Source organism: Theropithecus gelada, chromosome 18 (assembly GCF_003255815.1).
Source record: "Theropithecus gelada isolate Dixy chromosome 18, Tgel_1.0, whole genome shotgun sequence".
NCBI classification, from domain to species: domain Eukaryota; kingdom Metazoa; phylum Chordata; class Mammalia; order Primates; family Cercopithecidae; genus Theropithecus; species Theropithecus gelada.
The window spans coordinates 7,363,191-7,386,287 of record NC_037686.1 but is presented as its reverse complement, the minus strand read 5'-3'; the positions used below and the strand labels follow the sequence as shown (position 1 = coordinate 7,386,287).

At 39.2% G+C, this 23,097-nt stretch overlaps 1 protein-coding gene across 4 annotated transcripts in view; it reads right to left on the bottom strand.

Annotated features, from left to right (window-relative positions):
• Positions 1-23,097, bottom strand: part of L3MBTL4 (L3MBTL4, histone methyl-lysine binding protein) — a 449,874-nt gene that overhangs the window by 68,453 nt on the left and 358,324 nt on the right. For 3 of the 4 annotated variants that reach the window (XM_025365146.1, XM_025365148.1, XM_025365147.1), the window contains one exon: positions 22,543-22,569. The exons of the other annotated variant lie outside the window; for it this stretch is intronic. In XM_025365146.1, the coding sequence (XP_025220931.1) occupies positions 22,543-22,569 (27 nt within the window). The remainder of the gene's footprint in view (positions 1-22,542; positions 22,570-23,097) is intronic. 4 annotated transcript variants of the gene reach the window in all.

Genomic DNA, 23,097 nt, shown 5'->3' with positions numbered 1-23,097 from the left:
CCACTCACTACAGCCTCCACAATACTTTTAAACTCATTTTTTCAGCAACACGAATCTGATCATGTACCTCCGGGACAAGCTGATAGACATCCAATGATTTCTTACTGCCGACAGATTATAGTTGATGCTGTAATTTAGCACTGCTCAAAAGGTCTTTAAAAATCCGTCTTTACAGCTTCATTATCCACCTGTGTGACAAGCACAGTGCTACTTACTTGCCTTATAAGGATTATCACAACGAATCCCAACAACATCTCTGGAGGGTGTGTATTTTAATTTATTGTTGATTTGGGAAAATTAAGGCACAAAGGCTACGTGATTTGGCTTAGGGTCACCTGGTCACAAGTAAGGCACGAGTGAAATCCAGAGTTTATACATTTCAAAATGTTTTCTTTTTTTTACTTTTATATATCAAGAAGTATCACTGAGCACGTATTTGTGCCTTCTGTAGAAAGGCAGAGGTCCTGCTGTTAGTCCTCAGGCAGTGGTTAAGATCGCTGCCCTCAGGCAGTGGTTAAGATCGCTGCCTCGAAATCATACTGCTTGGGTTTGACTCTTCCCACTCTCACTTTCTAGCCTCCTGACCTTGCGTAAATTTCTTAATCCCATTAGGCCTCTGGTTACTCACTGGTAAAACAAGGGCCTGTGGGATGCTGGGAGGGTAAGTGAGATTACAGATGCAAGCCCCGAGGAAGGCGTGGCTGGTAGGAGGGCAGAGCTCAATACAGTGAGGTCGCTCCCTGGGCGCTGCTTCCTGCCCCTTTCCAGTAAAGGTGTGGCTATACTCAGAGTTTAAAAGAAATCATTTATGTGGCTAGACATACTGACTTCTGCAGCAGAGAATAGACAGGGAGAGTGCCTCTCATTAGCTTTGGAGATGATAATAAAACTGGAAAAGATCAGAAAAGTGGAAAATGATCTTTGCATCTCAGTGCACTGATTCATGATGTGGAAAGATAAAAGAAAATCCTATATTTTTAAATAGTCCTTAAAACTCAAATGGGAAAGCAAAAAATCTACAGAAAGTGAGCCAGCTTTTCTTTCCTTTTGATAGAATGAAGAACATTCCAGTGGGAAAATGTAGAAATACGTGGCTAATTTCCTGTGGACTAATTTAGCTTTCTATGAAATGAAGAAGTAAATAAGTCAGGATCAAATAATTCAACATGCTACAAGCATTTATTAAGTACCCCTTTTTGATAAGGACCATGCCGGACATTGCGGGAAATACTTAAAAAGAAGGGGAGAGGGTTGTAAACTATTAAAGTTGCCTGGAAGAGGTATTTAAAGTAACTGTAACTGAAAACCACATTCATATACTGTGATAATAAACTCTGTGCCTGTGTAGGGCTGTACCTTTCACACCTCACCTGTCTTCAGCCACGCGGGGAAGAGTACAATTAGCCTGTATGTTCCAAGTGGGATCTGAAGTTTAAAACTTAGGTAATTTGCCCAAGTTTGTGCAGTGTTTCAGTGGTAGATTTATTGTTTGAACCCAATGCACTTCAACTGCAACAAAATGTGCAAATACACAGCTATTATGCTTTTTACAAGTTTGTTAGTCTCCTTTCAAAAATCTACCTGTGTGACTTATTTGATCATTTTTCCCACACTGGAAGAAGTCTCACCAAGATTAAAAATAAAGGTACCCGGCTAAGTTTTGTATTTTTTAGTAGGCACCGGGTTTCACCATGTTGGCCAGGCTGGTCTTGAACTCCTGACCTTAGGTGATCCACCCGCCTCAGCCTCCCAAAGTGCTGGGGTTACAGGCGTGAGCCACCACACCTGGCCTTATTACTTCTTTGACAGCATTCTTTTGCAACGTTCACAATTACCCTCACTTACGCGTTTTGAAGTTTGGATGGTCATCGATTGGAATTTCTTAAAATGAGAGCATATCCATGCATGTTTTATATGGAGTTGATAATCACAACACAGGTGGTAGTTTCCTGGTTTTCCCTGTCTTACTGTCATCTCAAAAACAGTGACTAAGGAGCCCATCTTTTGCAGCTATCTTTGTACTACAATACAGATACAGTATTTATATTTACATAAATAGCTTTTCAGGGCAGAAAATACAGCAAGATGAATCTGTCATTTTTATTTCCTAATACATTCCAGGATGTTGTTTTGCTAAATCATAGTCACTAAAGCCTACAAAATACGCAAACTGCCTACTTTCCCCCCTCAAGGTACACTATTTGAAAGAAAGCATTACATAAATAGTGCCTCTGCTAATGAATTACTGCTGGTCATACTTATTTATCTAAACTAAGAAATGAAACCAAATAGTGTAATTTACATTTTTTTCTCCAACTCTAGCTTAAAGTAAAAAGATAGGGATAAATTCAGCTGCAGAATGCTGCTTACAATGCTTCTTACAATGCTGCTTTTTTTTTTTCTAATTACTCAAATCAATGGGTATTAAAAAAGACCCTCATATTTCAGTTTGGTTTTTGGTTTAACACAACAGGGTGGTTAATTGAAACCACTGCACATTCTGGTATGTAGTTTATGATTGTGAAAAGGTCACATACTTGAAAATAAAGTTTGCTACGCCTCCTGCATTTAGCTAAATAATCATAGAGGGTGTTTAAAAATAATGTATAGCCCTCTCTTCCAAGCGGCTTCTTTTCCTTTCCCTGTTTACTCATGACTTCCCATCAGCACCTCCTCTCAGCACCTCAGGGAAATCATACCCATAGGATCTCTCCAAATTCCTTAGTAAAGTTACAAGTTTGCAGACAGCATGAGAAAACAAGGGTCCTGGTTCTGGTGAAAACAAAACAAGACAGAATCCTGGAAAAACGACCTTCCAGAACGGAACACTACCCATTGGATAGCTGCAGCATTGATCGCCCAGGTAAATTTGGCAAACAGATCTACTTTGAAGACACTCTTTTTGGTTAAGAAGAGTCACCTCTGCCTCTCCTTCGAGAGGTCTCTAAATTCAGACAGGGCATCCACTGGCCTCAGACCCCACAGACCTCACCGCATTGAATGAAAACCAAGCTTCATCTCATCTTTTCAAAACAAATCATAAACTTTAGACTTGCCTACGCCTTTTCATGCTCCAGTGTCTGATTAATGCATTTGTGTGTGGATATACTTCAGTTTTTCTCCATTTCTAAAAACATTCACTCTGTTTAACTCTTCCAGACCTTTACTATGTGTAGTTTTGTATTGCTGATTAGTTTCAAGACTGCTGCTCTATATTCTAAAACAGTGATTCCCAATCTTTTTGACACCAGTGACCAGATTCGTGGAAGACATTTTTTCCACGGACAGGGGCTTGGGCGAGGGGTGGTTTTGGGATAAAACTGTTGCACCTCAAGTCATCAGGCATTAGTTAGAGTCCCATATGGAGTGTGCAACCTAGATCCCTCCCATGTGCAGTTCAGAATAGGGTTCGCGCTCCTATGAGAATCTAATGCCACCGCTGATCTGACAGGAGGGGCAGCTCAGGCAGTAATGCTCACCAGCCTGCTGCTTACCTCCTGCTGTGCAGCCTGGTTCCTAAAAGGCCTTGGGCCAGTACCCGTCCATGGCCTGAAGGTTGGGGACCCCTATTCTAAAATGTTAGTGAATATTTTACTTCTATCCATCTGATGGCTGCCAGGGTAAAAAATGTTGGTCATACATTATCACTTAAACTATGTCTGCTGCAGATGAACAAGAACTAAGTAAATCGGCAGATTCATCACAATATGACTGACTTCTCACATGTGTCTTTTCCTCCTATTGACTCTTTCTGCTATGAACATTCTTCTAGCCTTAGAAATGTAAAAATAGGACATCATTAACACAGTATGGTTAGAACAAAAGACAAATTCTGATGTGCTAGATTAGAAGAAAGGAAAAGGCTTGGTAAATAGAATTAAAAAAAAATTTAGGTGGGTGCCCTTTTGACCATTATTTCATGTGGGGATATTTTCCTTAGTTAAAATATTTTACAATATCATCACTGTGTTTTATAATGCCAATGTCTTATCTCCAGGAGGTCAACTCAACTTTTATTTATATTATACAACATTTCCAATTTGCAATGATTTTAGCAAGAGGTAAGAGTTAATCTTTACCAACTTCCTGAGAAAGTGGTAGACAATAAGCTGTAGGAGACAATCCGATGAACTTACGGTGAGCTAAAGACAGCAGCTGATTAAAAACCTGTGACTGTGGGTTTTAATCCCAGCCACTCCCTCAATCTGCCAAAGAGCTAAGGAAGAAGTCATGAACACCTACTCAGTTTCAACATCTAAAATGCCACGTAAGGATCAGAATGACCACAGTGAGTAACACTATCAACACCATGACCTGTTTAGTGAGGACTTATAATAGTGAGCGAGAGTATGATTAGAAGCATAAGGGGTTGAATATTGAATATTAATTAACATTTACTTTAATATTGAATGTTTAATAACAGTCACATTCATAAGTTGAAAATATCTAAGTAGAGAGGTTAAATGGTTTGCCAGAGGTCACATATCAAATTGGTTTCTAAGTTAAGATGAAATCTATAATTTATTGCATTAATTTTCCTCATGTTATGTTAAATTTAACAACAATAAAACCTAGATTATTAATATTTTTGCAACTAGGAATCTTAATTAACTTGCATGTCCACTCACCAGTAAAACAGCTAGTGTTTTGTTTTTTACTTTAAGTTCTGGGATACATGTGCAGAATGTGCAGGTTTGTTACATAGGCATACATGTGCCACAGTGGTTTGCTGCACCTATCAACTCATTATCTAGGTTTTAAGCCCCACATGCATTAGGTATTTGTCCTAATGCTCTCCCTCCCTTGACCCCATCCCCCCAACAGGTGCCACTGTATGATGTTTCCCTCCCTGTGTCCATCTGTTCTGATTGTTCAACTCCCACTTATGAGTGAGAACACGTGGTGTTTGGTTTTCTGTTCCTGTGTTAGTTTTCTAAGAATAATGGCTTCCCGCTTCATCCATGGTCCCTGCAAAGGACATGAACTCATTCGTTTTTATGGCTGCATAGTATTCCATGGTTTATATGTGACACATTTTCTTTATCCAGTTTATCACTGATGGGCATTTGGGTTGGTTCTAAGTCTTTGCTATTGTGAACAGTGCTGCAATAAACATAAGTGTGCATGTGTCTTTATGGCAGCATGATTTATAATTCTTTGGGTGTATACCCAGTAACGGGATTGCTGGGTCAAATGGTATTTCTGGTTCTTGATCCTTGAGGAATTGCCACACTGTCTTCCACAATGGTTGAACTAATTCATACTCCCACCAACAGTGTAAAAGCATTCCTATTTCTCCACAGCCTCTCCAGCATCTGTTGTTTCCTGACTTTTTAATGATCACCATTCTAACTGGTGTGAGATGGTATCTCACTGTGGTTTTGATTTGCATTTCTGTGATGATCAGCTTTTTTCATTTGTTTGTTGTCCACAGAAATGTCTTCTTTTGAGAAATGTCTGTTCATATATTTGCCCACTTTTTGGTGAAGTTGTTTGCTTTTTTCTCATAAATTTGTTTTAGTTTTTTGTAAATTCTGGCTATTAGACCTTTGTCAGATGGGTAGTTTACAAAAATTTTCTCCCACTCTGTATGTTGCCTGTTCACTCTGATGATAATTTATTTCATTGTGCAGAAGCTCTTTTGTTTGACTAGATCCCATTTGTCAATTTTGGCTTTTGTTGCAATTCTGCTGGTGTTTTAGTCATGAAGTCTTTGCCCATGCCTATGTCCTGATTGGTATTGCCTAGGTTTTCTTCTGGGGTTTTTATGGTTTTGGGTTTTACATTTAAGTCTTAACTAATCCATCTTGAGTTAACTTTTGTATAATGTGTAAGGAAGGGGTTCAGTTTCTGTTTTCTGTATATGGCTAGCCAGTTTCCCAGCACCATTTATTAAATAGGGAATCCCTTCCCCATTGCTTGTTTTGTCAGGTTTGTTGAAGATCAAATCATTGTAGATGCGTGGTGTTATTTCTGAGGACTCTGTTCTGTTCCAACGGTCCTTACATCTGTTTTGGTCACAGGACCATGCTGTTTCGGTTACTGTAGCCTTGTAGTATAGTCTGAAGTCAGGTTTGTTCTTTTTGCTTAGGATTGTCTTGGCTATATGGGCTCTTTTCTGGTTCTATATGAAATGTAAAGTAGTTTTGTCTAATTCTGTGAAGAAAGTCAATGGTACCTTAATGGGAATAGCATTGAATCCATAAATTACTTTGGGCAGTTTGGCCATTTTCACGATATTGATTCTTCCTATCCATGAGCATGGAATGTTTTTCCATTTGTTTGTGTCCTCTCTTATTTCCTTGAGCAGTGGTTTGTAGTTCTCCTTGAAGAGGTAATTCACATCCCTTGTAAGTTGTATTCCTAGGTATTTTATTCTCTTTGTAGCAATTGTGAATGGGAGTTCACAGCTAGTGTTTATACTAATGAGACTTAAGAGCATTGCGATACTGGAGTCCCCAGTGCATTGAATTATAGAAGAAAGAAAAGAATTAATTTGGTTCCCCACAAGATTACAAGTTTTCAGATAATGAGACTATAGTAAAATAGACTCAATATTAAAATAATACTCCATACCTTTTAACGTAGATAATTTTAAACTGCTGTGACTTATTTTGCTTTCTCTGAGTGTTAAACAGAATTTGTAAAGAATCCTAAAAAGTGAAAATTTAAATCACTGAAACCATGACTACTTCTCACCCACTGTTCTTTAGTACTAAACAAATATGAGAATTGAATTACTGTAATTTCTATCAGCAAACAAAAGAACAACCAACAAGACTAAAATAAAGGTAAAAGTAGAATTAAGTGAAGGCAGTACAGGATTCTTGTTGGTCACACAGGAGACACAGTCACTGGCAATCGCAGAGGAGCCTGACCCTGTCTGCCAGGGAGGATGCTCAAATATACTGTTCTAAAGTAATTAAGATATTTCAGTTAGGGGAAAATTGGAATAAAACAACTTTCAATAAGTAAGATGACAATTATTTGTAGGTGACATGTTTATTTACCTAGAAACCCAAAATAATTACATGAAAAATTACAAATAAAGAAGAGATTACAGTGGCAGGATTAAAAGTAATACACAGAAATATACAACCTTTCCATACAAACAGTCTTAGGTGGAGGACATCGAGGAAGAAATACTTCCATTTACTGTAGCAACAACAATGATAAAGTGCTTAGGAATAAAGCTCGTAAGAAGGGTGCAAGTTCTACATAAAGGAAAACTTCAAATGCAATTACAGGACAGGAAATATTTGAGCTATGCTCAAGCTCATAAAGGGTAAAATTAAAAGTTAAATCATAAATTTATTGCAATCTCAAAATTAACCAACTGGAATGGAAAAAAGTTGTACCAGAAAAACTGATATTAAAGCTCATTTGGAAAACTGAACAAGTAAGGGTAGCCGAGGAAATGCCAAAAAGGATTAGAATAGGATACATTCACGTACAGAATCTGTCCTGTCGATTCTCACAAGCATCAGCGATGAGTATAGAAGAAACTTTCTTATTTTCCAGTCAAGCTGACACCTATAGAAGACACTTTTAAGCCTCCTTTACATAGCAACATTGAAAACCACCCAGGTGGCCATGGACAGGGACTGGTCACTTATAGTGTACAGCTCCATGTGGTAAGAACTGCTGGTCAGATTTTATTGCTAAAGGACATGAGGAAACTGTTTAACAATGTATGTGATATGCCATCACTTGTGTAAATACACATACACACATATGTACTTACATAAACAGAACATATTTTTAGAAAGACACACAAGTATACAGTGATTATTCCAAGGAAGGAAACTGAAGGCTGAGGATCAGATTCAGGGAGGGAGCTTATATTTACTGTATACCCCTTTATACCTTTTGAATTTTGCACCAAGTGCACAAATCAATAATATGCTTTTTAGCCTTTTCAAAATTCTGAGTGATAGAACAAATAGCTAGCAAAAATCCTAGTCTGGGAGAATCAGACTGTGATATGAAAGAAAGCAGGAACTCATATGTATACATATCTTCTGACTTTATCATTAGGTATTAATTTGCATTGCTTTACTAAACAAGTGAAGTATTAGGTTTATTTTAATGAAGAGACTCTTTTTTTTTTTTTTTTTGGAGATGGAATCTCACTCTGTTGCCCAGGCTGGTGGAGTATAGTGGCGCGATCTCGGCTTACTGCAACCTCTGCTTCCCAGGTTCAAGCGATTCTCTCACCTCAGCTTCCTGAGTAGTTGGGATTACAGGCACCCGCCACCACGCCCGGCTAATTTTTGTATTTTTAGTAGAGACAGGGTTTCATCATGTTGGCCAGGCTGGTCTCGAACTCCCAACCTCAGGTGATCCACCCACCTCAGTCTCCCCTAAAGTGCTGGGATTACAGGTGTGAGCCACCGCGCCCAGCCAATGAAGAGGCTCTTAGAGGGAGGAAGGTAACGCCATTTACTTTTTTGTATAGGGGACCAACCTTCTCAGACTAACTTGATTTTTTTTTAAAAAAAAAAACATCAGTTAGTACCATTGGAAGTGCATTGCAGAGAGGACGTGGAAAAGGAAGAAAAAAAATGATCATTTTGATTCCAACGTTTCAGAGAAGCCTGTAAACTAAGATTTTATCTGAGCAGGTCAAATGCTTTTGCATCTACCCTCCCCCTGCCACTTCAAATTTTGTCAAATAAAAAAGTGTGTTTCAATTTTTTCTTTGTATTTAGTTTAACATTATCTCCATTTCTCTCTACTCCCTATTTCATTAATTTTCTAAGATTTTTCCAGTTTGAAGTTTCATTGCATTAAAAACTTCTTACGATAATGAAATAAAATATATTAAAACAGGCACACGAACATGAAACATACTGAAACTGCACTATGGGACATAAACAACCAGACAGTCAAATTATACCCAGAGGTTTTTCCCTTTATAAATACAATAAGCTTATTGCTACGAAATACTCAATGCACGAACAAACTAATTAATTCTACAATTTCATCTTTCCCTTTACCAAGCTGGTTCATGTTTCCATTTTACAGTCTGGCTAGACTGCTCCATAAAATACTTAATATATCCAATTATTAATTATAGGAGGCTGGGGTTTGTGATCATTGAGAAAAGCCACATGTGATCCAAGTTCTAAACCCAGCTCTTGTCCTGATTTCTGCTCCTCTCCCTCCTTCCCCATGGGAGTAGAATGATTGTTGAGCATTATTTTAGTTTCTGTTTCACAGGGGATTTTGCGAGCTGATATATCTTCTGCTAACAAGCACAGCAGAATGGTGAACAGTGTTCTTGTGTTCCTGGGCATTTGGGTTATAGGTTTTCTGGTTGCAGAGAAGATAAATGCCTTCTTTCACCTTATTGCAGATAGGGAGAAAGTATACATGAGGTGCTACTTCTCCATGGCCATCTAACGTCTGAACATTTATAAGTTGCTAGGTGGGACCACTCTTTGCCTCTTGAGAAATTCAGGGACCATCAGCATCTCATTTTTTAAAGTATTTACTTAGTTCACCCATCTGTGTGTCAGTGATTTAGGCTCAAGTGGGCCGGTCAGCTCTGATTTCAGCAGGGCCCATTCACACGTTTGTTGGACAGTTGTTGGCTGAGCAGAGAGGACATGGCCTTGGCTGGGATGACCGGGGCAGCTGACTCGGCTTCACAGATCTCATCCTCCAGCAGGTCAACTCCAGCACGGCTTCATGGGGGATGGCAAAGGAACAAGAGAGGAAGGGCAAATGGAAAATGCTATCTCACACCTCTGTGTGCCTATCTGCAGACATCTGGTGGCCAAAGGCAAATCAGATTCATATTTTTTTTTTTTTTTAATTTCATAGATTTAGCAGACACAAGTATAGTTTTGTTACACAGATACATTGCATAATGATGAAGCCTGGGCTTTTAGAGTAACGGTCACCTACATTGTGTGGACTGTACCCATTAAAAGGAATTTCTCCGCCCCCTACATCTTTTTTTCTTCTTTTTTTAGATGGAGTCTTGCTCTGTTGCCCAGGCTGGAGTGCAATGGTGCGATCTCGGCTGATTGTAATCTCCGCCTCTTGGGTTCAAGCAATTCTCCTGCCTCAGCTTCCCAAGTAGCTGGGACCATAGGCGCCCGCCACCATGCCCGGCTAATTTTTTGTATTTTTAGTAGAGACGGGGTTTCACCGCATTGGCCAGGATGGTCTTGATCTCCTGACCTCATGATCTGCCCGCCTCAGACTCCCAAAGTGCTGGGATTACAGGCGTGAGCCACCGTTCATGGCCTTAAATTTTTTTAAAAAATAACTAACATGTTATGTGCAAAAAAGCTTTGTGATGTGCTGTTTTATATCACTGAACGGAATCTGTGTTTTCATGAAATATGTTCCAAACACACACACACACACACACACACACGCACACACAATCTGCATCAAAATAATACAGGTGGGGGTATAGATGGCGCAGAACTGACCACGGGTTGTGATTGTGGGGGCTGGTAATCAGCACATGAGGTCCTTTGCACTGTTCTATTGACTTGTTTTTTATCCTTTTTTTTTTTTTTGTGGTAAAATACACACAATATTTACCATCTTAACTATTTTAAGTGTATAGTTCAGTGGTATTAAATACATCCATAATGTTATGCAACCATCCCTGCCATCCATCTCTAGAACTCTTCAACATGTTAAACTCAAACTCTGACCCAGTAAACAACTCTCCATTATCCCCTCCTCCCAGCCCTGGCAAGCCCCACTCTACTTTCTGTCTCTGTGATTTTGACTATTATAAGTACCTCATATGAGTAGAATCATAGAGCATTTATCTTTTTGTCACTGGTTTATTTCATCTCACAGTTCATCCATTTTGTAACATATATGCAAATTGTCTTCCTTTGCTAGGCTGAATAATATTCCGTTGTATGTATACACCTCATTTTGACTTAATTTGTGGCCTACACATATGTTTTGTCTGGAGAATGTTTCTTGTGCATTTAAGAAGACTGTATGCTACTGTTGGGTAGTGTCCTCTATGTGTCTGTTAGATAGCTGCCTCCTTGTGTTATGTCTTCTATTTCCTTATGTATGTGTGATTGTTCTATCCATTATTATCATATAACTGTCTACTTCTTCCTTCCATTCTTTCAGTTTTTGTTTCATATATTTTGATGGTCTGGTATTAGGTGCACAAATGTTTATAATTGCTATCTCCTTTTGTGGTATTAAATATTTTATTAATATATAATGTCTTTGCCTATTGTAACATTTTATGATCTATTTTCTTCTGATATTAGCATAGCTACCTCTGGTCTCTTTTGGTAACTATTTGCCTGAAATATCTTTTCCATCTTTTTATTTTTAGTCTCTTATGTCTTTGGATCTAAAGTGAGTCTTTTGAAGACAGCATATAGTTTGATCTTTTTTTGTTGTTTTTTTAAACCTATTCTGCCAACCTCTGTCTTTTGATTGGAGTGTTTAATCTGTTTACATCTAAAATAATTAGTGATAGAGACTTATGTCATCTTGCTATTAGTTTTTCATGTGCCTTATAGTTTTGTTTTCCTACTTCCTATATTACTGTCATTAATGTTTAGTTGATTTTTTGTAATGAAATGTTACAAAAAATCCTTTTCTACTTCCTTCTGTGTATATTCTATAGCTGTTTTCTTTGTGGTTGCCATGGGATTACTAAAGTTACAGCATTTTAACTTAAATTTATACCAGCTTAAGTTCGATGGCACAAAAAAACTCTGCTCCCACTCCTTTTGGTTGTGGATGTCCCAAAATTATATCTTTATACACTGTATGCCCCAAACCATAAACTAATAATTATTTTAAATGTGTAGTCTGTTAAATTGTGAAAAAATATGGAGTTACAAACCATTGTTATACTAAGACTAGCTATTATAGTTGTCTAAGGTATTTACCTTTATTGAGATCTTTATTTCTTCACATGGCTTTGAATCACTCTCTAGTGTCTTTTCATTTCAATGTGCAGGACTTCTTTGAGCATTTCTTGAAGGGCAGATCCGGTGGTTATGAACTCCCTCAGTTGTGTTTACAAGGGAATGTCTTAATTTCTCCCTCGCTTTTAAAGGATGGTATTTCTGGATGAAGAATTCTTGGTTGACAGTATTTCTGTTTTTTTTTTTAGCACTGAATATTGGCCCATTATCTCTGGCCATCAAGGTTTCTGACAAAAAATTTGAGGATAAGCTTAAGGATCCCTTGTATGTGATGTGCTGCCTCTTTCTTGCTGCTTTCAACATTCTCTGTCTTTTGAAAGTATGATTATGATGTGTTTCAATTTGATTTCTGAGTTTATCTTAGAGATCATTGAGCTTCTTGGACGTTTATATTCATGTCTTTTACTAATTTTGGAAATTTCCAGAAATTATTTCTCTATACCTCTTTCTCTATTTCATCCTCTGAAATTCTCACAATGTGTAAGCTGAATCCTTGATGGTGTCCTACAGGCCCCTTCGAATCTGTTTGCTTTTCTTCAATCTTTTTCTTTCTCTTCCTCAGACTCAATAATTTATATTATCCTATCTTCAAGTTTGCTGATTCTGTTTTTTTTTCCTGCTCAAATCTCCCTTTGAATCCCTCTAGTAAAATTTTCACTTCAGCTATTGTGCTTTTCAGCTTCAAAATTTCTTTTTGGTTTCTTTTTAGGTTTTTTATTTCTCTATTGATCTTTCTATTTTGTTAATACATTGTTCTCTTGAGTTTCTCTACATCTTCCTTTACTTTGAACATCTTTAAGACAGTTGCTTTAAAGTCTTTGGTAGAAATCTCATTAGGTTCTTTTTCAGGCACATTTTCTTATTGACTTATTTTTATCCCTTTGAATGAGTCAAACTTTCCTGTTTCTTGTAAGCTTTGTGATTGATTACTTATTGAAAACTGAGCATTTAAATCTAATTATGTGGTGACTCTGGAAATCAGATTCTTTCCCCAGAGTTTGCCAATTTTTTATATTTAAAAGTGTTGTTGTTTGATTGTTGTGGGCCGTCTCTGTGCCAAGGATTAGCCTGAGGTATAAACGTAAGGTCTCCTTAGGTCTTTCCTGGGCCTGCACCTTTCCTGGGGTATACATAGTCATTTTCTGACTTCTCCATAGATATGGTTGCTTTTGGATGTTTTAGTCTTTAATGTCTGGTCCCAAAAGAGGAAAAGAGAAAAATCAGGGGAAAGGGGTCAAAAATAAAAGTGCACTGGCTTTTTATATTCCCTGAGTCACTTCAGCTGGAGGAGTGGGGCTTGCAACAATGCGGGAGATGCGACAACAATGCTCACCACCTCTTCGCACTTTTGTAATCGGAAGCAGCAATCAGCAGTCAGAGCACAGATCCCTGATGTTTGGAGGACGAGACACTTTTTGCCCACCCTTGCCCCCACAAGTAGTGTGTAAGCTGCTCCAGGAACGCATGCATACCTGCCTGCCACAGGGGTGGGAGTGTGAAATGGGTAACTACTACTGTGCTAAGATAAGAGGTGGAATGACTGAAAGTAACTGCAGTTTACCATGTTAACCACTATTTATTGTCCAAGCAAGCCTTTCTCTGGAAGTTACAAGGCTTTGATAGACTCTAAGACTACAGAGTCCCAAAACAATTGCATCAAACAGATTCTGCCAGTGCAGTTACTGTCTACAAAGGGAGAAGAAGTCCTAGTAATTCCTACTCCAGTATCTTCCAGAATCTTCTCCCAAGAAGCATCTCATTCTTGCAACGGAGAAATTCATTAAAAAAGGCCACCATGCTCTACATGGAAATTTGTGCAGCGCACTTCCCTTGGAAGTATAATGCAAGACTAAAAATTTGATTTCTGTAAATCTCAGGTTAAATTAGCTTGACATCCACTACCAGGTGAAGTATTTTGCTTGCAGTATGCAGACAGACAACTGGTAGGACACAAATCTGTAACTATAGCGAACACAACTGCAACCAACTGTAACCTCTGTTAACACAGGATTAAAGGATCACGGTTTAGAAAATTTTACTCTGTTCTTCTGCATAATGACATTTGAAATCATATGGGGAGGCTTAATAATAAATATTTAGATATATTAAAGTGCTGGTTGCTCTCAACAGGCAAATAAAAGGAGGAGTAGGCTCCTCATGAGTAGTTGGCACTGGGAAGAAAGAAGTAGATAGGATAACTTGGAGAGAGAATAAGGGGGTGAAATAACTCTTGCACCCACAGACAGGAGAATACATACTTTGGAACAGGTGAAGATAAGTGGATAAGGAAGGAGTGGGAAGTATCTGTGTAATGTTCTAGTTCAACGACAGAGAGAGAAGGGCAGGGATATTGAATATTTACATCACAATGAGACTTAACCAATATTGATGCAGATAAAATAACTTACCTAGACATATTTTTAACAGTGATACCAGAAAAAATTATAGAGGATACTAGAAATCAATTGCTAGATCATTTTTTGACTGTTAACCTGACTTGGTGATCCTAGTAAAAGATAGCAACATTGATGGGGGAGAGTGGCACTTCTGTTAAGAAGTACAGTGCAGCAATGTGAGGAGGCATCTAACAGAAAGAAATCAACAACAACAACAAAAATGCCTACACTCCACTGAACTGCAAATAGTATTAAAGACAACTTTTGACAGTCTTTGCCTCATAAATAATTCGCAATTTTGTCACCCATTTTTGCATGTTATCATTAATTAGGTATTGTGGATTGAATGTCTGTGTTCCCCCAAAATTCATATGGTAAAATCTTAACCCCCTATGGTTTTTGGACATGGGGATTTGGGAAGGAAATTAGGGTTATATGGGGTCATAAGGGTGGGTCCCTCATGATGGGATTAGTGCCCTTATAAGAAAAGACACCAGAGAGCACCTACTCTCTCTCTTTCTCTCTTCCCCAACCTCCCTGCCGTTTCCCCGATCCCCCTGCCGCCCTCTTCCCCAACCCTCCCTCTCCCAGCCCCGTGCACATACAAAGAAGAGGTCACAGGAGCACACAGACAGATGGTAGTAGTCCACAAGCCAAGAGAAGAGGCCCCAGAATCAGATCTACCCTGCCCAAACTATGATCTTGAAATTCTAGCCTCCATAACTGTGAAAAGTAAATTTCTGTTGTTAAAGCCACCCAGACTGTCTTGGCAGCCTGAGCTGACTAATACAATTGGTATCTAAGATTGCCTGTGATTAAAACACTGAAGGAAAAATAAGAAAATTTTCTCTTGCTTTTAAAAAGAAAATATTCTGCTCCACCCACATTTTAATGCTAGGGTCGGTTCTTTATCTTCCCACATATTCTCTAAGGACTATTCATCCGGCTCCCTTTCTGAATGTTTGTGCTAAAAGAAAGCCTTCACTTTTTGAGTTTCCCCCAATTTAAGCCAATGCAAATGAAAGGGTAAGGAAAGAGTACCCTAGATCCTTTCTTTTGGATATTTCTCTTATTTGGAGTTTTGCAGATTCTCTTAGCTGACTGATATTTTAAAAATTAAGTATGCCAGTGAATTTATTAATACATTATGCACACACATACACACATACCCTCTTCCTTCCTGTTTCCTGGGCCCTAAGCCTCTCATAGTGACACTTGACAAGTGTGGTTATCTCAAAGCCACTTCATGCTGGGTAAGCTTCCGCCTTTCTAGAAAAGGGTCAAGTGTCTTTGAGACTAAATTCCAGTCCATGGCTAACCAATGAGTTGGTACCAATATCTAGAACTAGAATTAACAGTTGATTATGATACTGCTGATTGAAATACTAAAATAAATAAAGTTATCTGAAAAATTAGATAATCAAACAAAACTTACAATAATAAAAATAACACAATGTTCATTAGCTTAAGTAATATGATTATCGAGAATGTCATGATAGCAGGAAAAGTATGTATTTTCAAAAAATCATTTTCAAATATTAAATTTTTTTCATTCTCTCCCTTATCAACTTATAAGAATAACACATGTACAGTAGGAAACGTGAGAAATTTCAAAAGGCCAGAAGAATACAGAGAGAAATTAAAAATACTTGGAATCTTACTTCTCAGAAACATACCTTGCAAAGTATTTGGAATTATAGTTCATTTTTTTTCCTGTGCGAATAAACAAATAAACTTTTAAAAATTCAACACAAGAGATCACATTAAAGATTTTCTCTAAACCTGTGGTCTTTCCACCAGAGGCAATTTTGTCCCTTTCACCCTGGAGATATTCAGAAATATCCAGAAACACTTTTGGTTGTCACATCTTGGGGTGAGAGGGCTGCCTCTGGCATCTAGTGAGTAGAAGCCAGGGATGCTGCTATATATCCTGTTCCAATAACAGAATTGTCTGGCCCAAAATGTCTACAGTATTGGGATAGAGATATCCTGCACCAATCCATTACAGAACCAAAAACTTTACTAACTACTGTCTACTCCATACTGCAAACAATTATTGAGTGCCTGCCATGGGTCTGTATATACAAAGATAAATATAATTCAGTCCCATCTCTGTTGAGTGTGGGTGATGGACAAGTACATAAACCTAAATAAGTAAACTTTTTACTCACATCTCTTTTGAGACAAGGAGTCCTTTGAGTGTCTTAAGTCACTCAGTGCCTAAAACTTCCATTTCAGGGTTTACGAAAAGAACCTACATTAGCCCTAGTCTGAACGAGAGAGACACCTGAAGATGGCAAGCCCCTAAACCATCCTATTCTTGGATCCACTCGACTCTCATCCTGCCACTCCCGCGGCTGGCCTTCTGCTCTCCACTCTCAGTTGTAGGGTCACAGGGGAGGAGATTAAGTCAACATGATAATATATTTACGAATCACATAATTTCTATAAAATTTGAGTTTTTTGCCTTGATTCCTAGAATTTAAAAAAGTAAAACAATAACAACAGCAAAACTTGTGATTTGTTTAGAAAATGTGTCACAATGAAGAAATAGCAGTGGCTGACACTTCTGATAGATTCCCAATCAGGAGTCATGGGTTGCGCTGTTTTACCTCTATCACCTTATTCAATCCTCCCAACCTGAAAAGATGGCATGGCTGGCCCCAAATCTCAGCAAGGGCACCAAGGTCTGGAGATGGGGGCAGACTGCTCAGTACCTGCAGTCTATCAGTGGTGGAACCAGGAGATTCCTGCCATCGGGCCTGCAGCTGTGGAGCCAGCTGCTTCTGGATCTATCTTACTGTCCAGGTGAGCACGCTGCAGAGTGACTTTCAGGCCATGCCCACCACACCTGCCATCTCCTCTTCACCAACTCGCTTTCAACAGGTGAGCACCTGTCGGGGTCTTCAATGGATTGACCCCCCCCCGCCAATTTCTCCAACCTATTAATCTTATTAATCTTCTTTCTTCATTGTCCTTTTCTTCAGCTTAAGCTGAAATTGACTTTTTTTTTTTTTGGTCTTGCAAATGCTCCACATCCCCTTATTTCTCTGTCTTTTCTTTGTGATCATTTGGCAAATATGGCAGTTGGGAAGAGCCTCACTACCTGCTCTTCCTGGGCGTGCACAGGCAGTCACGAAGGCAGAACATGCCCACCAATGGTTCCTGCTCACCCAGCTCAGAGAGGTCCAGCACTCACAGCCACCCTACACTCTTGCTTTGGTTTACCTGATTTTCCATGCACCCTGTGGACTGTTTCATTCTTTTATTTTTTTAGATGGGGTCTCACCCTGTTGCCTAGGCTGGAGTTCAATGGCACAACTGTGGCTCACTGCAGCCTCAACCTCCCAGACTCTAGTGATCTTCCCATCTCAACCTCCTGAGTAGCTGGGACCATAGGTGTGTGCCACCAAGCCTGGCTAATTTTGTTTTGTACGGATGGGGGTCTCACTACGTTGCCCAGGCTGGTCTCGAACTCTTGGCTTCAAGTGATCTTCCTGCTTTGGCCTCCCAGAGTGGTGGGATTATGGGCATGAACTACTGCCCAGCTATCTGTGAACCATTTCAAACTTCCACTTCCTTCAATATTCGCACACAGGTTTCCCCAATTGCCATACCTCCCCCAAGCCCTCCCCACAGAGGATGTGGCCTCATGCTTTACAGAGAAAATAGAACCACCAGAGTGAGATACCCCACTAATTCAAAGTTTACAGAAGCAATTCCTCCTCCCACCTAAGGTTAATCCCATCTCTTGAGCTGTCTCAGAAACCTTATGACCTCAGTGGCCCTTCTGTCTTGGGTAAGTTCAACCTCTCCTCACCAGGATCTTTCCCATTGACATTGGAGCACTTTTAAGTGCCCTCACTTACAAAACACACACACACACACACACACACATACACACACCAAGCACATAAATCCACACCTGCCTCCAGTCCTCACCCTCTCTCCCCTGAGCTTCTCAGTCACTTCCATACCTCCCACCTACCCCACCGTCAATCACTCAATCTGACCCATGACTCCGCTACAGCTTTCACTAGTGTCCCCAAAGACCTCAATATTATTCAATCCAACACGATGTGTTTTCAGTCCCACGTGAGCCCTCAGCATTGTCCAGTACTGAGAACTTTTTCCTCTACCTTTTTCTCTGGGTACTTGGGAAACAGTGGCCTTTGCCTCTCCTCCTGCCTTTCCAGTCAAACTTTTCCCCCTTTGGCCAGGCCTTTGAGTGTTGGCCCCTCAGGTCTTGGGTCTAGGCCTTTCTGAAACACCCTTTTGCTAGGCAATCACATCCAGATGCTGGAGTTCAATTCCCACCTCTGTGCACACTATCCGCAAATGTTAATCTCCAGTTCAAACCTCACTTCGGAGGTTCTGACCCGTATCCTTGCTACTTGAAATTTCCTCTTGGCTTTCTCAAAGGCCTCTCAAAACGGTACATATTAAGACGTAACTTAATACTCTCATCCCTTCTCCTGCTATCTTCAAATCCCAAACCTAATCCTTTGCAAGCTTCCTTATCTTGGTGAAAAGCATCCCTATCTATTCAGTTGTCCAAGTCATCCTTAATACTTCCTGTCTCACACTCCCAATATCCAAGTCCTGTTGATGCTTACCTCTGAAATACATATTGAATGTATCCTCTTCATCTTTTCTATACCACTGCACAAGTCTGAGCATCATTACCTCCATCCTAGGACACTTCAGTGGGTTTCTAGCTGATCAGTGTGTATCTGTTCTGCCCACTCCCTGATCATTTACTCTCCCTGCTTTAAACCTGTGGATGCCTCACCACTGTATTCAGAACAAAGGCCAGACTCCTATCTCGGTTCAACTTGAGACTTGCTTTCCTCACAGCCACCCAGTCTCTCCCCACATCCAGTATTCCAGGCCTGGGATTCTACTGTTCACCTTGACAGGCCATGCATGCTGCTTTCTGTGCTAGGCATTTTCTTCCCTTCCCAGGCCTCATCACCATCTGCTCATCCCTTATATCTTAGATCAGATATTACTTCCTCCAGCAATTTCATCTCAATTCCTCAATTATATGAAATACCTTTGGAATAAATAGGCTCTTAAGAGCCTCCTATTCAATCTTCATTATAGCACTGCCACAGGTGCAGGTTGATGTCTTTCAATACAGTCATTCGATTAATCTATCTGCCCCACTAGAATGTAAGATTCAGTCAAATCAGGTTCGATACCTGGTTTGGGTAAGCAATGTACCCCAATGCCTAACACAGTACTTACTAAGTAGTAGACTGTCTATAAATGTTTATTAAATAAATGAATGAATGAGATCCAATACTTGTGCTCTTAACCACAATGCAAATAGAGATCTATGTTTTTGAGTTAAATTATAGGAAAATGACTTTTTAAATCTCACTTCTAATGACTAGGATTTTCCAAAGCTTGTCCACTAAAAAATCATTCACTTCTGTATTTCTTTCCTTTGACCTCACTACAGTTTGGTTGACTGTCTGAAATTCAGTGTTGAACACAGAGTACTTGCTCCATAAAATGCATGTTGAAAGGCTGAGCAAAAGCCTCAAGTAAAAGGATCCTTTAGTAGATTCATTATTTTATAATGTACATCCATTGACTCAAAGTTAAAACATGAATGTCTTCTCAAGAGCATTAGTAAAGGATAACTACTTTTGTTTTTAGGTGACCTTGGGAGTAGGCAAGATTCTGAATTATGTTTGGAATATAAGTGCTCAGATGACTGCTTTAAGAATAATCTGTATAAAAGTGTGCTAAAAGAACATTAATGTTGATATACAGCACTAGTTCTCTGAAGCAAAGTGAAAACACGTTGATGATTCATTACCCTCCAATGAAAACAGACATCTTTCATTTGAGTCTGTGTTCATGCCATGGTCACAAATGGATGTGGTGGGGAACTGCCCTATATATCTCTTTTTTTGTCTCAAACTAGCATGTAAGAAGGTGTTTCTCAAGTAGAGTCAACTAACATTGGAGACTCCAGCCTCTGCTGCCAAACAGGACACTAGCCAACATGCTGGCTTCCATGGTGAATGAGAAGTACAGGTTTTGGTGTCAGTTGCCAGCCATCAGCTGTGTGGGCCTAGGAAGGTTATCTACACTCTCTGCACTACAGTTTCTCCATGGTTAAAAGAAAAGAAAAAGAAAGGGGAAAATAGGGAGGGGACAAGGAAGAAAAAGAGGAAGAGGAGGAGGGGAAGAAAAAAAATATAACTCATCTTGGAGAGCTGTGGGAATAAGCACCATGAAGCCTAGCATAGAAGAGGTCTGCCCTGCCTTCACCATGTCTTCTTTCCATCCTTAAGTGGATGGAAGAGTAACTTTTGTAGCTAAAGACCACGGAATTTTGCTTCCAAATAACCAAACTATTTTTTCCAGTTCAACTCTCCACAATCTATTTCCCTGTGCATTTACTTCACATCAGGCCACCTGCTGGTGGACAATAGTTCTAGCTGACAACCACCACTATAGCTTATAAGCCTTGCATCCTTCTTTTCCTTCCTTTCTCCATTTTTCTGATTAGTGCTTGGAAAAGAAGAGAGCAAAAACAACAGTGGCTTTGCAGCTTGTATTATTAAAGTACAGTTTCAGAAAAGTAACTTTGCACCAGATCATATACAAAGGAAACCCCATCAGGCTAACAGCAGACTGTTCAGCAGAAACTTTATGAGCTAAGAGGGATTGGGCACCCACTTTCAGCACTCTTAAGTAAAAGATATTTCAACCAAGAATTTCATATCTCACCAAACTAAGCTTCAAAGGCAAAGAAGAAATAATTTTTTTTTCCATATAAGCAACTGCTAGGGAATTTGTTACCTCTAGACCAGCCTTACAAAAGATCTTTAAGGAAGGTGTGTTAGTCTGTTTTCATGCGGCTGATAAGGACATACCTGAGACTGGGCAATTTACAAAAGAAAGAAGCTTATTGGACTTACAGTTCCACATGGCTGGGGAGGCCTCATAATCATGGTGGAAGGCAAGGAGGAGCAAGTCACCTCTTACATGGATAGCAGCAGGCAAAGACAGTTTGTGCAGGGAAGCTCCCATTTTTAAAACCATCAGATCTCGTGAAACTCACTTACCATCATGAGAACAGCATGGGAAAGACCTGCCCCCATGAGTCAATCACCTCCCACTGGGTCCCTCCCACAACGTGTGGGAATTCAAGATGAGATTTGGGTAGGGACACAGCCAAACTACATCAGAAGCCTCCACATGGAAATTAAAGAACAACATCTTCTACCACAAAAACACACTTATGTACATAGCCCATAGACCCTAAAAAGCAACCACACAATAGGAACTACAAAGCAATCGGCTAACAACTTCACAACAGTATCAAAATCTCATATATCAATATTAACCCTGAATGCAAACAATCTAAAACTCTCCACTTAAAAGGCATGGAGTTGCAAATTGGATAAAGAAACACAATAATTCCATCTGCTGTCTTCTAGAGGCCCATCTGACACATAATGACACCCACAGAATCAAAGTAAAGGCGTGGAGAAAGATCTATCATGCAAGCAGAAAACAAAAATAATATAAGAATAGCAGAGGTTGCTATTCCCATATTAGATAAAACAGACTTTAAACCAACAACAGTTAAAAACAAAAAAGTGGATGGCACAGTAGGGTATTACATAATGATAAAGAGTTCAACTCAACAAGAAGACTTAGCTATCCTAAACACATATGCTCTGAACACTGGGGCACCCAGATTCATAAAACAACTACTTCTAGAACTACAGAAAGACTCACACCATCCCACAGTAATACTGGAAGACTTTAACATGCCACTGACAGCGTTAGACAGATCATCAAGGCAGAAAACTAACAAATAAATTCTGGACTTGAATTTCACACTTGACCAAGTAGACCTAATAGGCATCTACAGAATATTCCACTAATCGAAACAGAATATGCATTATTCTCATTTGCCCACGGAACACATTCCAAGATAAACTATATGACTGGCCATAAAGCAAGTCTCAATAAATTAAAAAAATAGAGTAATCACACCAAACGTACTCGCAGACCACAGGGGAATTAAAATAGAAATCAATACCAAGATCTCCCCAAACCACACATTACATGGAAATTAGAAAACTTGCTCCTGAATGACTTTTAGGTAAATAACAAACTAAGGCAGAAGTAAAAAAAAAGTCTTTGAAATAAATGAAAACAGAGACACAACATACCCAAACCGCTGGGATGCAGCACAAGCACTGTGAAGAGAAAAGTTTATGACACTAAACACCTACCTCAAAAAGTTAACAAGATATCAAACTAACAATCTAACATCACATCTAGAGGAACTAGAAAAACAAGAATAAACTGACCCCAAAACTAGCAGAAGAAAAGAATTGACTAAAACCAGAGCAGAACTGAACAAAATTTAGATCCAAACATACATACAAAGAATCAACAAAACCAAAAGTTAGTTATTTGAACAAACAAGATTGATAGACAGTTAGCTAAATTAACAAAGAAACAGAAAATCCAAATAAACACAATCAGAAATGACATAGATGACACCACAACCAATCCCATAGACATGCAAAAAAATCCTTGGAGACTATTATGAACATCTCCATGCACACAATCTAGAAAATCTAGAGGAAACTGACACATTCCTGGAAACACACAACCTCCCCAGATTGAATCAGGAAGAAATTGAAACCTTGAACAGACCAATATCTAGTCCCAAAATTGAACTGGAAATAAAAATCTTACCAACCAAAAAAAGCCCTGGA